The sequence below is a fragment of the Abramis brama genome (assembly GCF_963993115.1).
Source record: "Abramis brama genome assembly, chromosome: 14".
Taxonomy (NCBI): Eukaryota; Metazoa; Chordata; class Actinopteri; order Cypriniformes; family Leuciscidae; genus Abramis; species Abramis brama.
In genome coordinates this window covers 18,424,455-18,441,619 of record NC_139976.1, presented here as the reverse complement: position 1 = coordinate 18,441,619, position 17,165 = coordinate 18,424,455, and the positions used below count along the sequence as shown (strand labels likewise).

At 37.3% G+C, this 17,165-nt stretch overlaps 1 protein-coding gene across 1 annotated transcript; it reads left to right on the top strand.

The window, feature by feature from the left end:
- Positions 1-523: 523 nt before the first annotated feature.
- Positions 524-12,073, top strand: ubald1a (UBA-like domain containing 1a). The gene is made up of 3 exons (XM_084134680.1): positions 524-764; positions 1,286-1,345; positions 10,420-12,073. The coding sequence occupies exons 1-3, from the start codon at positions 657-659 to the stop codon at positions 10,717-10,719; spliced, it is 468 nt and encodes a 155-aa protein (XP_083990806.1). The 5' UTR covers positions 524-656; the 3' UTR covers positions 10,720-12,073.
- Positions 12,074-17,165: the final 5,092 nt, after the last annotated feature.

The following is a 17,165-nucleotide window of genomic DNA, read 5'->3' as shown; positions in this document are numbered from 1 at the left end:
CAACGTCATGTAAAAGTTGTGGTCATATGCTTACTATTAACAGTTCAAAGGACTGTGCCCAAATACATCAGATGGTCTTCTATAAAGATGCTAGTGATTTAATTGGTGTTGGAAGATTTATTTACCATATTTGGGAAAGTAGTGGCATAGCTCGAATGGGAATTGGACGGGAGCGACCGTCATTCATAAATTCAGCCTTCTAGAACTTAACAAACAAAGCGTTGCATGCCGGGATATGGAGTTTTGGTGTTTAAAGAGCAACTTAAACACGCACTATTATCCTGGTCGTGTAGTTCATATATGCATTTTTTCTGTTTAACAATGAATGATTTAACTTTGTATAATCAAAATCGTAAACATCTATCTCGAGAGCTTCAACACACACGTCAAACGAATGCAGTATCATCAGAAACACAACAAACGTGGAATCCTTACGCATACAATTCCCATGACCTCCGCCCCTCTCTGATTGGCTGCTTCACGCTGTCAATCATCTGGCGCTCGTTACGCCAGCGCTCCTACAGTAAATATTTGTGTTTGCTCAACCGGCTGTAATGGTGGACGACTGAAAGAGAAAAGCGGAGAGACTAAATCTCAAAAATCCTGTCCCGGGTAAAGCACTATTGTTCGTGGCTCGGAAATAAACACCAGCGAATATGGATGAACTCAAGCATCAAGTTATGATAAACCAGTTCGTCCTGACAGCTGGATGTGCCGCAGACCAGGCGAAACAGCTTTTGCAAGCGGCACATTGGCAGTTTGAGGTGAGCGCAACGGACAGCACACTATGCATGCCTACGCCAGTGCATTGTTTATATATGATGCACTGTATACATTGTCGCGCGTCTATTTGCCATTTCTAGGAATGACTATTAACAATGACCCAAACCAGTTTTATTTTCATCCTTGGGCATTTCAAATCTATTAATGTGTTTTATTTTTTTAGATAAAAAGGCACTTAAATACACCCCTTTAGTAGGCTATAACAATTGCGAAAAGCTCAACAAAGATAGACTACTATCCAATTAGAGTTTACTCCAGATTAAATACTATAATCCTTCCCCATGACACAGTGTACTAGCTTCCCTTGCTATTATGCAATGAAGATGACCACTGACAGATTACACTACAGCAGAGTGTATCAATGTTGAGCTTTCGTTTCAGCTCGCTAAAAATAAGTGAAACCCCATCAGGTCCCCAGTAGGCTATAGCGTGATATGAATAATGTTTAAATATTACTAAACAGCATGTGAAGTAATGTTGTGTTATGATCTCTCACTCACAGACAGCCCTTAGTGCCTTCTTTCAAGAGACAAATATACCCTACGGTCACCATCATCAAATGGTGAGTAAGAAAGCCGCCATCTCTGTTTATAAGCGTTTACTTCAATGAATTTAACTTTTTTCTGTTGCACGTGTTTGTTATGCTAATATACGAGCTCGGTTTATATCGTGGCTGCAACAATAACAATGTAAAGCTGTAGCCATAGTGTCGGCCATGTTGCGGAGAGACGGGGCTTCCAGAAATAAACACACACACTGACACACACAGGCGCTGTGTTCACTGTTATTACTGTAGTGTGCCGAGGTAGGCAGTATTTCTTTGTTGCAGCATAACTGAAATGAAATAATGGCCGCAAGGTTAAAGTATCACGGATGTGGGATTTCATCGGTCAAGCAAAAATCAGTGTCTTCTTGCCTAGGGCTAGTGTTTAACTCCTTTATTAAAAGGGAACATATCATATGTGCATCATGATGATGGAGTTCTGGAATATCCTACTGTCACTGAAAAACCTTGAAATATTAGGTATTAACACTAAGGTCCCAATACACTAATACAACAAGATCCTATTAGTAAATGTTTAGTTTACTGTTCATTGTTCATGTTAGCTGGTGTCCATTAAATAATGTTAATATATACAGCTTTTGATTTGAATAATGTTTTAGTGAATTATGAAATTAACTTGAACTTAGGGGCAGCTTACACGAAACTAAAAACGGAAAACTTTTTATGCCCTTTGGCCGTTCATTTACATGACAACAGTGTTTTGGGGGCCTGAAAACACAAACTTTTGAAAATGGGATTCAATTCAATTCAATTCACATTTATTTGTATAGTGCTTTTCACAATACATATTGTTTTAAAGCAGCTTTACAGAACATGCATGTCTACATTACAATTTAGAGTGTTCTGTTATCAGAGATGACTGTGTCCAAGTTATGTTTTTCAGAAATGTGATTCAAAGTGATAGCCTAGTTTTTGAAAACTACACCATTACCATTATCATCTCCATTTAAACTACAAATACTTGTATTTGTGAAAACGATGACACCATGCGCATGTGTATTATGTGTTCAGTCTATATGCGCAAAGTGTTTCTTTACAGAGTGACATCGCCAACTACTGGCTTGGCATGTATAATGCAACGAGTTTAGTCGTTTTTGTGGATCTGTGTGAACAGGGATCGTTTGGGGGAGACAACATTGTCGTCCATAGGGGCTACGCCAAAAATGCAAGGGAAAAACTGTTCCGTTTTTAGTACAACGTTTTTGTGTAAACCTACCCTTAGATTAATAAATGCATTGAATTTTTTTATTGTTTGTTCATGTTAATTAATGTAGTTAACTAATGTTAACAAATGTAACCTTATTATAAAGTGTTAATGGTGTATATATACATTTTTAAATGGTGTTGTTCAGACCGGGAAATGTCTTGGAACTTAATAAATGTTTAAAAAGAGATGCAAATTTCTATAGTGAAGATAAATTTTTCTAGTTATGCTTTGCTGTAAAATATTTCATCTAGTAAATAATGTTCTTGTGTAGATCAAAACATGCTTGCAAGTCATAGAAATGTTCGAATTGTGAGTGAATCGTTCTTTTGGGTCAGTTATTTTTAATGGCAGTCAGGCTGGTTCATAAAAATAATAATTATTATTATTATTATTATTATTATGTAATTAAATTTGACAATCTTTGATGTTCAGTTACATATTACACATCAGTGCACATACGCAATGTTGTGCAATATTTCAGATATCAGTTGACCCCATGTTTGTTTGAGGTTTATTGATGTGAAAATGGGATGGGGGATACAAAAGTACCTATGGATCATTGCTTGAGACTGAACGTGGGATTTGTCCACTGCCTCATAATTTAAATAGATCCAGCAGAGGTGTGATTTTTGTGGCATGGCTACCAACACTTACTAATGTTATTAGTTATGCTCTCCTAATCAAGTTTGCGCCACAATTTCCCTTGCGCTGGCACACTAATTTTGATTGAAAGTGAAGTCATAAGTGTATTAAAAAATACTTGTGTGCTTACGTCACAGAGTGTTCTTTTATGTTGGTTTGGTCCTGCAGTCTTGTTTGGAGGGGTCCTAAGTAAACAGGATTTCAGAATTGGTTGTTGTAAATTAATCACTGATGTTGACTGTAGTCTTAACATAAAATCATTTACTCAACATGAGAGTGAGGTTTTTTTTTTTTTTTTTTTTTTTTGCATGAACTACTCATTCAAGCGTTTATTTTAAAGCACAACATCACAGTTGACCACATGTTCATGCCTCCCTGAAGCTTAACATCTGAATGCATTGCTGTTCATTCATTTTACTAATAAACGTTAATTATTAGGAAGTGATTGTTGTTGAATGGGCAAGTCGTCAAGGGCTGAGATCATGCTCTGGACAGATGTAATGTTAGATGTTTGTCTCCTAGAGTGACCCTGCGGCTGTAGTCCTACAGTAATTGCTGACCACGTTAACTCATAACTGACACGCTGAGCACAATACTCAAAAAAGACATTTGGATGTCACACTGAAAAACTTAATTATGAATTTAATTTGAATGAAATCTGGGTTTTGAAACACAAACAAAGTAATTCACAGTAAAATTCACTCTGTTATTAGAAAGAAGGACAAAAACAGTATGAATAAAAGGATTTATTGCTTATGATTAATAGTGACTTGTAATGTATGTCTTTTTTTTACCATATTATATTGCTAAATACATTTTTTTCTTATTACAGCATGCAGGGCAGTAGTGCCATTGCAGGGGATGCGACTTAACCAAATATTTAGTGTTTTTTTTCAATTGAAGATTCTAATTTAATTTAGGTCATCAATTATTAAACAAAGATATAGATCTGTTCTATTGATTTCTATAATCGAGTAAAATATATTTGAAATCAAACATAAGCAGAATGTGTGGTTCATTACCAAAGGATGTAAAAATCCACATTTTGACAAATAACGTTTTCCCAAGGAATTTTGTTAGTGAAGCTTTGACCATGCAGTCACCTCAAGTAATTAAAACAGGATTTAACACACAAAGACTAGAAAAGGCTCTTTTCCTGGCATTGGGGCTGAGAGGGAGGGGTACAAGTTCTGGTAACTTTAACTGTGGTTTGTTCCTGGGTGTGACCTAAGAAAGAATAGGCAATATTAAAATGTTTAGATACAATCTGCAGTGTAGACAGAGTTGAGTAAAGGTTAGAGTAATGACGAGTTTATGGCAGTTAACGGACAGTTTGATTAAAATGATCATGGAGCGAAGCTCCTTATCTTGATGACCTTACAGTCATGTTGCCAATAAAAGAGAGCAGATGTTCTCTCTTGTGGAGGCTGTGAATTGGGGAAGTGGGATAATCAGACCTTGTGAAACAGTATAAAGAAAAGATTTAAGAAGTTTTTAGTTTGTTTTTTTATGCTGGAATGTCAAAAGTCAATGTATGCAAAGTATTTCACTCTGAGACAATGATTCTGTTTGAACTGAAGCATATGGCATTTCATGCTTTGTGTTATTAGGGTGCCAGAAAGAGTAAACCACATAAACCACATTTACAGGCATTGTTTCCCAGCATGCATTGCAAATGTGCGAACAAGAAGTAACTTGTCATGCACGTCAAACCAAGACATCAAGGTTTGGAAGGTTAGCAAGCCATGGCCCAAATTACCCCTGCTGGTAGAGGCCATTGTTGTGTAGGATTCCATTCCCCTGAATCAAAACCTCTAAAAACACATGCTATGCTAGCTTTTGTCCTTTCTTTTCTTTTTTCTTGTATGCTAGCATGCTCTTGAAACTTATCACTGCGGAACTCCACCCCCACAGCTATAGCATTAGCGACAGAAGAATAATATCATTGGAATGAATTTCAAAATAATTTTTTTCTAGCTGATGAATGATAAAAACATTGACAACCAATCAGAATCCACCTGATTTTAAAGATAATGTGTGTTTAAAGCGACAGACGACATAACATCACATGCAAGCTTAAAATTAACTGTAATTTATCGTTGTTGGTGTGGACGTGGAGTTATCATTATAGTTATTTTTACATTCTTGGTGTGAACAGGCCATTAAAGTATAGAGTATTTTGTCATAGTTATAGTACAAACATCCATGCCTTTCTGTTTCATGTATTTCTGTTCACATACTCCAGGACAAACAGTTACCCTATGCACACACACATCTCACAATCCAATTAACATAGAACCAAGTCCCATTACATTTTTTTTTTTCAATAAGCTGTTTGATAAACGCTCGGATGTACATCCAAATACGGAAGAAAAGATCAGTCGCTACTTCTGTTCATCGTGCTGAAAAAAGAATGTCATAACTCTCCATGATGTCTTTCAGTCGGACGCCGTTTAAACTGCTCTGATTGAACACCTTTAGCTGTTTTACGATGCACATAACTTGGCAGAGAACACTGCAGCCAGCATTGGCCAGTCATGTCCTTGATTTGAGCATACAGTAAGTGTCAAGTCTTGTTTTCACCATAAAAACCATCCATTTTCAAACAATATTTGTCTATTTATTTATTTTTGCTCTGAAATCCCTCTGTACTGTGCCAATACTCAGGTTAATAATCAAGCCTCAAACGGAGAGATCATTTGCTCACATATGTGCAAACACTTGAACAGACGCACACACACGATAATAGAGTGCAGAGATCAGGAAAAACCTCTACATCTCTGCAGTATGTGATTACAAATTACAGTTCTAAAAATCAAGCAGCTCCTGAAGGCATTGTCCACACCTCCCAGCTTCTCTCTTTCTCTCAGAGACTCACAGATATGCGTATCAGTGCAGTTCTGTTACAATGGAACACTGCAGTGAACCGTCAATTATCTCATTACAAACCTTATTATTATATTTCATACTCCATCTGCTAACAATGTTATCACTTTCCATAATTCCAGTCATGTATACATGCGTGAGGATGTAAAACAGTGGTTGTAGGAGAACCTCTGAGCTACAGTGTATGCATGGAGCGGTGAATTCAGTTTCACTGGTTCAGTTCAAAGGAATTTGAAAGCTTTCCTTTGTTTTACGTTAAACATTTTCAGCTATTCCAGTGGAATGGAGGAGCGTTTTTCTCAAGCTCACGTGAAATCCGTAAATCCCCCAATCCCCCCCCCCCACACTGCTTGTTTCTGGATTGGAACAGTCTGGCTACTTGAACAATAGAAAGGGAAACATAATTGATGCTCTTCATTTATTTTTCCTGATGCCCATGCAATGTTTACGGATGCACTTGGAATACCAAACACACTGTTTAATAATGTTTAACACATGTTTTTGCATTGGTTCATGTTGGAAATGGGCACACAACACGATTATGTCCATTTTGGAGTCAAAACATTATTGATTCAAAACAATGTTTTTTTCCAAGTCCCACATTTGACCTGGATCATTGTCAATGTCTTATAGAGTCTAACAGTTGGGTTCAGGAGGTAAAAATCCCATTCATTTAACGATAATTTATAAATCTAAAGCTACGAGTTTGTTAATCGATGGTATATGCTGTGGTATATATCCATGTGGTCCTGTTTGGTAACGCAAATTGACATGTCTAGAAATGTAAACAAGCTTTAAACCAGCTCTGAACTGTATACATACTGTACAATAAATTCCGAAAAGTTTTGGTCTTTTTTTTTGTATATGTGTGTGTGCGCGCTTTGGTGTGCATAAATGTATGAATTATATGGACTCCTTATATACTAAATGTGCGGAAATGTATGAATTATATGGACTCCTTATATCATTTGTTTATTAGGAGTCTCCAATTGTCCTTTTTTGGAAAGACACATATATCTTGAAAAAAGCTTGCAGAAATTATAGTTTACTTTGCTGGATATAGCAAATGATTATAATTTTCTATCGTGTTTAATTCAGTTGTTACTAACAATGCTTAATGGGATTGTAGTTAATTCTGTCACTGAAGCAGTGTTGTACCTTTGTCATTTTCACCGATTTTAAGTTTGTATTGTTTTGATTCACCATGTAGCTGGTTGGTTTGGTTCATGGTTATAACTCTTTATGGGAAAAATACTTTCAGAACCAAGGTTGCTAAAACAATTTGCTGGCACTGTTGCACTCTATTGGTCTTGTTTTAAAAAAGAAACCACTCAAACTTGTGGGTCTGTACAAAAAAATATGTTGAAAACCGGAAAAAGTAGTGGTAATTTTCTGCCAGGACATAATCCTTTAAGTTTACGTACATTTCTTTTAACCCTAAAACAAATCACAATGCAATGCGCAATTTAAAATGCCTGTAAAAAAAATAAAATAATCTTATTTCTATCTAAACATTCTTAGAATTCCAACCTCGGAATTCTAACTGCAACATCGGCTCATCCAATGGCGTGAGTTTGGGGCTGGCCTGTCTTTTTGTCCAACCAGTGAAAGACAAGGGGTGTGTTTAGAAGCTGGTTTTTCTTACAGTTCTGTTGGTAACACACAGCTTTAACACTAACAGTGTCCCGAAACAGACAAAAACAGTTAAACATTCACTAGGTTTCCAAGTAAATGAAGTGTAACAAACAAAAAATGCAGTGTAACAAAGTGGACTGGGCTGTGCACCACAGGTTCTGTTTTTCTACGCCAACTCTGACCTCATTTCTCATCAACAGATCTGTCCTCACAACCAAAATATTTCCACAGCAACCCAGCTGTTGACCAGAGCGTGTTTGTTATGTACACTGCATCACTTGTCGATGTTTCTGAATTATGGAGGATCTGCAGATGCATCTGCTCTCGGTTTGACGGCCGTGTTAAGCCACTGACCTTCTCCACATCTGCAGCAGCTGTCCTGACGGCTGATGCATTATTAGATGCCATTTTGTGTGACTCTCAAAAACGCCCCCTCAGTGCCATTTGAAGCCTGTTTAACAGCTTCACAGCTTTTTTTTTTTTATCCCTCAGACTTCCTGTTGTAAACACTTTTGTGAATTAAAGCCATCTAGGGACACTGAAGTCCATTTGAGACTTTTGACCAGCCACAATGGGGTGATTGTGGTTTTTGGCGAGATATCCTTACTGATGGGTCAATAAAATCTGCAGACGGCAGGATTCAAGGTTGCTGACAGGATGGGACACAGATACGGATTTGATCGCTGCAGTAAGACAATATGGGCATGTTTCTCATACGGTACCTGTGCAAGGGCACATCAGGAAGTATCCCAATGAAACGCTGTCCATTCATTTAGCTTTCATTCACAAAAATCTCTAGATTTGCTCCACATAATTCAACCCACAGACTGCTCATGTGCGCATTTGTGGCGGCCTTTGAAATGTTGTTTATTCTGGTGATGTTGCTCTCCCGCCAAAAACATTGCAGGATGGCGGGGGTGCTCTCATGAGGCCTATTGTGTACCTCTGTAAATGTGAGTTTTGTTGTGGACAGAGGACAGCGAGTTTAGAGAGGAAGGTCATCGGGGTAATGGAGTAGCCGAACATCGCACAGAGCAGAGCGGGTGATGCCTGAGCATAGATGAGAAACAGGAAGTAGAACTGTTCGAAGAGCACCAATCAGCACAGGCAGCAAGAATGCGAAGGAAGGGAGGGAATGTCGGGATGATCTGCTGGGACACCTTAGCAGAATTGAATTTTGCCACTGTAAAATATTTTAGCTGCTTGTCAGATAGTTTAGAATGTGTTCAACATGAAATGCTTTCGCAGCTTAATTTACTTCTGTAATCTGTAAAAGATGGGACCTAATTGTATCCATCAGGAATTGATTAGACCACGGAAAGCGATCTTTTTGTGATATCAATATACACATGACGGGTTTGTGACATCAGCCAAAAAGGAAAGTCATTTTAGAGATGGAGCAAGATTTAACTTATTTAAGTTAACTGATTTAATTTGATTAAAGTGTATGAAGTAAAAAAAAAACAAAAAAAAAAACATATATATATATATATATATATATATATATATGAAAAAGGTTTGTATCTCAAAATATATCACAAAAATGTTAAGCAGCACAAATGTTTTTAACATTGATAATTAGGGGTGTAACGATACCCTCATGTCACGATTCGATACATATCACAATACTGAACTCACGATACGATATTATTGTGATACTCCAAGACATATGATAAAATGTTAACAAAAAATGTACTGTTTATTAAACTGATAAATTTGATATTACATTGTGTGTATAAATGAATATACTTGGACTTGGTTCTGGAAACCCAATGCACAGGACAATAGAGACACCAGAATAAAAATATTCATGATTCTGAAGCTGAAAATAGTTATTTTAGACAAATATGTTTCTCTGTCACTGACTAGATACATTTAAAATAATGTAGGCCACTTTTTTACACAGATATTCCCCTATTGCATTATTATACATTATATTCAACATTATATATAATATTTTAATGTAGTACTGACGCTAAAACTCTGAAAACTTACATTTTTTCTCACATAGTAATTTTTATTTTGGGTGAACTATTCACGATACATATTGTCACTATTCACGATACACATTGTTGCATTTTTGTACTGCGATATATTGTGACACGATATATTGTTACACCCCTATTGATAATAATTAGAAATGTTTCTTGAGCAACAAATCAGATTTCGGAAGAATCATGTGACTGAAGACTGGAGTAATGGATGCTGAAAATTCAGCTTTGCATCAAAGGAATAAATTATATTTTTAAATATATATTCAAATATATTCAAACTGTTACTGTACAATCTGTAACACTTTATTTTGATGGTCCCCTTTGAACATTCTGTCGACTATAAGTCAACTAGAGTCATTCGAGTATTAATAGACTGTCTGCTTAATATCTGCTAACTGTTTATTTTGATTGTCCCCCAACAGACATTCTACTGACTATAAGTTTCTTTGCAGGTATTTCAACTTATTCTAACCCTAACACTACCAGTCTACTAATACTCTACTAACACTCTAATAAGAGTTAGTAGACATGTAGGTGCAACGTTACTTCTAGGTAACAGAATGTGTAAAAGGGACCATTCAAATAAAATGTTACCGTACAATCTTGCCGACCCCAAACTTTACAACAATAGTGTAAGTTTTATGCATTAATTATGTGCATTATCAAAGAACACATCTGTGATTCTTTCTTCATCCGTTTGTTTTCAGATGTGTACTCCTGCCAACACACCCGCAACGCCACCAAACTTCCCAGACGCCCTCACCATGTTCTCGCGACTCAAAGCCTCAGAAAGCTTCAACAGCAGCAGCAGTCCCAGCATGGCCACCTCACCCCCTCCACCTCCGGTCAGCTGGGGCATGACCCCACCCGTGCCCAACCAGCAGGGCTTATGGACTCAGGGGCCTTCCCCGCAACAGGCCCACCCGCCCCCAGGCTGGCCCTCGGCTGTCAACCAGCAAGCGGCGACCGAACAGAAGGCCAGCGTCGCCATGGAGGCCGAGAGATGAGGGCCTGGACTACACGGCCCACGGGAGGGGAGCGGGGGTCAGGGGAGGGTCAGGGGCACTGGTTTTTCTCTCTCACTCACCAAACATGGAGGGGAAGAGAGCGCAACCAAGAATAACCAAGCAACATGGACATTTACAGAAGAGGAGCGAAAGCCAACACAAAGGTAATAAGAGAAATAAAGAAACAAGCGCACATTGTATTACTAAGAAAGAAAGCAACTGAATTTTTTTTTTTTATATAATAAAAAAGTAGTTTAACATATATGGGACTATGATCATTGCGCCCTTGGATTATTTCTGGTATTTTCTCAAAGATGGACGTCTAGCATCTGAGGCAGCAACTTTTCTCACGTTTTACTTTTTATCCTTTTATCTGATGTTCTTTATGCAAGACGTTGCATGTGGATTAGCGATCTGTTTTTGCGGTTTTTAACTAACTAGTAATGCAAGCGTTCATGTGTACAGTGTGTGAGACTTACACACTTAAACATTGTGTATCGGACTTACATTTTCTCTTTCCCCGTTGGATAATGGGACTTTTTTCGTACCTCACTGGTCATCTGACTCTACTCAACCAATCAGGGAATCTCACTAGTTGAACACACTTTTTTCGAACTCGAAACGGATTTTCCATGATGCTTTGCTTTGTCCATTATGCAGTAACTCATTGATGTCCTCAAAGATTGTAAAGATTGGTCTGAAAATTTATTCTGAAAGATCTGGATATTTTATACTCATGGTTCACAGTTTTATTTAAATCTGTTTTTGGGGGAGCTGGTTAGCTGGTTTAGGTGTGTTGTTTCTTAGTTGGGGAGAGTAAATCCATGCCGCTAAAGCTACATTAAAACAGACTACTATACAACATGTTTGTAAGCAGACTTGCCACTTTGCATGATGCATTCATATGTATATCATATTTTGTAGTTTCTTGCTTTTTGGGGGAATTCTACATGAACGCTTTTCGGGAATTCTTTCTCTTTAACAGTTATAGAAAAAGTATCTCCTATTCAAGTTGTAATCCTGGACCCATCTTCTTTTGTATTTCTATTTATGTAAAAATTATACATCTAAAATAAAGTTTAATTTCTTATTGGATGAAAAATCATTATCAAGAAGCAGTCAGTAACCTATTTTAAAAATTTGTTTTATTTTCCATTTGCACCAATTTCTGAACTTTTCAAGAACTTTTGCAAGAACTTTTCTTTTGGGGTCACTTGTTCCCAAATGGTTTTCCATGTATGTTTTCCCCCGTTTGACTGTATTGATACCATTCCCACAATATTTGTGGACTACCTGATAATTAACTTATCATTGTTTGTGTTCCTGAATAAATATTGTATGTCCTATAGTGTGACTTCTGTTCCTGGATTGATTGTCCATTGTTTGTTGTTGTGATACTCTGATTGTACAGGTCAGTTTATAAGAAGGTTTAATATAAATATTACTTAAAGGGCACCTATTATGCAAAATTCACTTTTACAAGGTGTTTGAACATAAATGCACCCAGTGCTGTTTTTTTTTTTAATCCCCATAAATCATAAGCAGTGTCTCAGAACAACCCGTTCTCAGATTCTGGGCAATGTGATGTACTTTTGCACAAGTCCCTCCCAGGACTGTTGATTGACACTGCAGTTTGAGCATAGACCCGCCCTGAGTGAGCTGTACACAGTCCGACATTGTTTCGACCCCGGAGCAGCGGTAGACAAGAATGATTGCGGAGTTTTGTTATAAGTTGTAAGAATGAACATAACAGTCGTCATTTACCTTCGTTGTTACTCGAGGATGGATCTGTACCAACTGTTCGTGATCCAGCTTATAGTCTCCGGTGTGATACTGGTCACGGCAGTAATGGAAGGGAGAGCGCGCACTTTATTACAGTTCATAGGAGTTTTTTTTTACGGACATAAAAGTTTACCAGTTTATTAAGCACCCACTGAAAAGGTGTGTATATATTTGTTTACTGTTATTTGTAACAAGTGTTTTGTGTAATTCACTGTGTTTGTTGATGATAATGAAAGGGAGAGAAAGAGTTTATGGATAAGACTTTATTGCGCACTTCTTATACTGTGTTTATTCAGCTCTTATAGTGATTTTCTGGTGTAAAACTAACGCTTCATCTTTTGTGTGATGTATAAAAAATTTCATTAAACTCATCAGTATGTTTTGGCCATCATTCGGACCGGTCCGCAACAGCAGGCTTGTATTAATAGTGGATAAAAGCAGATGTTAAATAAGTTACAACTGTAATTAAACTAAACTATACCTGCATCTCCATATAGCATATACTCTCTGGCTCTGTGGGCTTTATTGTCCGACTCTGGGTGAAATGAACACGGTACTGAGAGTTTCTGCTTTGATATTATCATTCCCTGAGATGAGATATTCCTGACACTGAGCGCGAGCTCGTGAGGCTCCGCCCTCTGGGCCGGCAGCAGCAGCTCATTTGCATTTAAAGGGATACACACTAAAACGGCGCGTTTTTCTCAGCCCCAAAAAGTGACAATTTAAACATGCTGTAAAAAATTATCTGCTTGGTATTTTGAGCTAGAACTTCACATACACACTCTGGGGACATCAGAGACTTATTTTACAAATCTTGTGAAAAGGGGCATAATGGGTGCCCTTTAAGTCTATTAAGTTGTTGTTATTGTTATTATTATTATTTAATTCTCATTCTTTCTACTTACAAGATGATACAAATTACTTAAAGTGAGAATGAAGTGGGGATTTTAAGAATATTTTATTTAAAATTTTCCCTTTACTCTAACGGTCGTCAAATCATCACAACATTATGAACTGGCTACAAATCTTTACATAGGATCATTAGGATCTGAGCAATTTTCTTAATCAGTATTTTGTATTCTATATTCTGGTTTTCCAGTTATTCTTTAAACAGTTTCAAAAGGGTCAAAGAAATTAATACTTAATTTCTAGCACTTAATTTTCGAATTAATGCCAGCAAGCATGCATTATTGATCAAAAGTGACCGTTATAACTTATAATTTATTAAAATATTTCTGTTTGAAATAAATTCTGTTCTTTTGAACTTTCCATTCATCAAAAAATCCTGAAAAAAGTATCACAATTTCCACAAAAATGTTTTCAACATTGATAAGAAACAATAAATCAGCATATTAGAATGATTTCTGAAGGATCATGTGACACTGAAGACTGGAATAATGATGCTGATGATTCAGCTTTGCCATCATAGGAATAAATTACAAGCAAACATATCTTATTTTTAAAATGTTTAAATATACAAATTTACATTTTTAAAAAGAAAAGCAAAAATTACTGTTTACGAAAATTAATATGGCCATTTGGATTACATGGAAATATATGATATACCAAGCATAAAGCTACAGCATGTATTTCGACAATATCGCCTGCTTAACTCATGGCCACTTGAGGAGTGTGGCGAGGTCAGCAGGTTCTCAAGTTGGATGTCCTTGTTTCACCTCTGAATCAGAGAGAGAGAGAGCATGGCGCTACTGTTCTCTGTGTTTGTGTTTTTCAGGGCGTGACTTGGAAACCGAAACGTTGCCAAGTAAACCGGCGTTAGCGAGCATGGTGCTGTGGTTTGCCAGATGAACCTTGGCATAGGCCCTCAAACTTCGAGCCATCAGCCATCTTGATTTTGATCTATAGTCAAATGTAAAGTCCGATCACACTGACTAAAACACTCTTTATTTTGGCCTCTGAAATGGTCGCCCATTCTCTGTTCTGTTCCCATGTTATCACTGGCACAGCTCGAAGTTCAAAGCCCAATGTTCTTCATAGCAGGGGAGAGGAAAAGCACAGATGTCTTCCTGCTAAGTGTGAACATCGTGCTGCATTTTGAAAAGGAGTTTGTGGTAAGGTTACGATGAGGTAGGGGAGGGGTCGCATCTTTAAGAATCAGAAAAGGTTTAGCATTCTGGTTTTAGAAAAGAAAAAAGATGTTTAACTTAATTTCTAATACTTAATTTTTACCTAATGCTAGGGATGAATTAAATCGATTAAATGTGACAGTAATAACATTTTATAATGTTACAAAATATTTCTTTATAAATGCTGTTCTTTTGAACTTTCTATTCATCAAAGAATCCTGCTAAAATGTGCCAAGGGTTTTAAAAATATATATGAATCAGCACAACTGTTTTCAAAATTGATAATAAGAAATGTCTCTTGAGCACCAAATCAGATTTCTGAAGGATCATGTGACGCTGAAGACTGCTGAAAATTCTGCTTCGCCATCACAGGAATGAATTACATTTTAAAAATGTATTAAAGTAGAAAACACTTGTTTTAAATGATAATAATACTTCAAAATAATACTGTTTTTACAGTATTTTGGTCAAAGAAATGCATTCTTGGTGAGCATAAGCGACTTCTTATGAATCAGAAAAGGTTTGATATCAGATGACTCACACTGCCACTCCAGGAGCCTGTGCCTCCTGTCAGGAGTTTAGGCTGGAATGAATGAGTGGGCATGAGTCAGCACAGGATATTATGGGTAAAAGATTTGATAGCTGCATTAACACCTACAACACTCAAAGCTCAGTGGCCCATCTGGAAACTGGAAGCATGTCTCCTTCCCATGACCTTCATGTTGGTATCTTTGCTCACGGCTGTCAGTTCTGAGCACTTTTGTTTTTAAAGGGTAACTCTCGCCAAATTGCAACCTAGGCTATTTTTGTTAATCTGCCCGAGTCAAACATTCACGTAAAAGCATAATTAGAATGGAAACGGCACTTTTAAGTTTGACTGTATTTTCGTTTTCGGTCAAAATGCCTTTTGAATGGGAGTGCTAGGGGCACTTCAGTGATAGCATCAAAATCGCTATTTTTAAAACAATAAGAAGGCTCGACACAACATGAAACTGTGCTTGAAGTATCACCAGGGGCTCTACACATAAACACGAGCATTGAGAACACTGTTTGTGTACACAAAGTTTACTACAAAGAAAGGTTTTGTACGACTCACTTTATCAGTTAGTGTTTCCGTCCGCCGGCATTTTGTCAGTCAAAAATAGTCGATCTCCGAATGCAACGTAACAGGGAGGAGAGTAAAGATGGTAAGCTCCTAAAGCTTAGTTCCATATAAATTCACGGATAATTTGTTGTTTTGTCGTTAGTGAAAATCAATATTGACCTTGTATTTGAAAAAGGATGCTCATATAAGAAACAATACTAAAATTCAGAGTCAGTTCATTCGCATTCAAAGATCGACTATTTTTGACTGTCAAAATGCCCGGCGACTGAAAACAACAACAGTTGTTCAAAACCTTTCTTTTTAGTAAACTCTGTGTACACAAACAATGTTCTCGATGTTCGAGTTCATGTGTAGAGCCCCTGGTGATACTTCAAGCACAGTTTTACGTTGTGTCGAGCCTTCTTAGTGTTTTAAAAATAGCGATTTTGATGCTATCATATCGTGCCCCTAGCACACCCATTCAAAAGGCAATTTGACTGAAAACGAAAATATGGTCAAACTTAAAAGTGGAGTTTCCATTCTAATTATGCTTTTAAACGTCTCGGGTAGATTAACAAAAATACCCTAGGTTGCAATTTGGCGAGAGTTACCCTTTAAGCCAAACTCCTGAGCCGGAATTCTATGTGACAACACATACTGCACATAAAGCCAGTTTCAACTAAACTTCATCTGTGTCAGCCAAACTAGATAACATCATAACATTTAGCAGGTTAAAAAATTGCTGAATTTGCAACACCAATGTTGAAAATACACCCAAACATTTGATCAATAAAAGATCAATACAAGTACAAATGGTTACACTTTATTTTAAGGTGTCTGTGTAACAGTGTAATTATGCATTTAGGTACTGTGTAATAATAATTAACTACATGTACTTATCGACCTTATGCACAGCAGCGCCATCTTTGATTTTTAACGGGAATGAAAGCGAGGCTGTGAGGGATAGACATACATCTCTTTTGGATTGTTCTGCTGACGAAACACTGCTAAAATATCTTTCCAAAAACTTCAGTACACATAGAACTCCAGACATCATGAGCAGTGGAAAACTATAAGTGATCTAGGAGCTTTATACAGCTTTTTACAGAGGATGCCATTGAAAACACTAAGTCTATCCCTCACAGCCTCACTTTCATACCAGTCATGGCGCTGCTCTGAATGAGGTCTACAGGGTTAGGGTTAGGATTGAGGTTTGGTTTGGTAATGTTATTACTACAGTAACTAAATGGAACAAGGACACTGTAAACACAGAAGTGGGCCGAAAGAGCAAGTAAACAATTCTGACAAGTGATATTTCTCATCCTTATTAAAGGTGCTCTAAGCGATGTTGGGTGACGTCACATCTTGTTGACTCTCAAAGTATTGTCAAACAAAACGGAGGCTATAGCTCGACCCTCCCTCCTCCTCCTTATCCCACCACCCACCCCCCTCCCTTCCGTGCTTCCTGAAATAGTCATGAACCATTTAGAAAA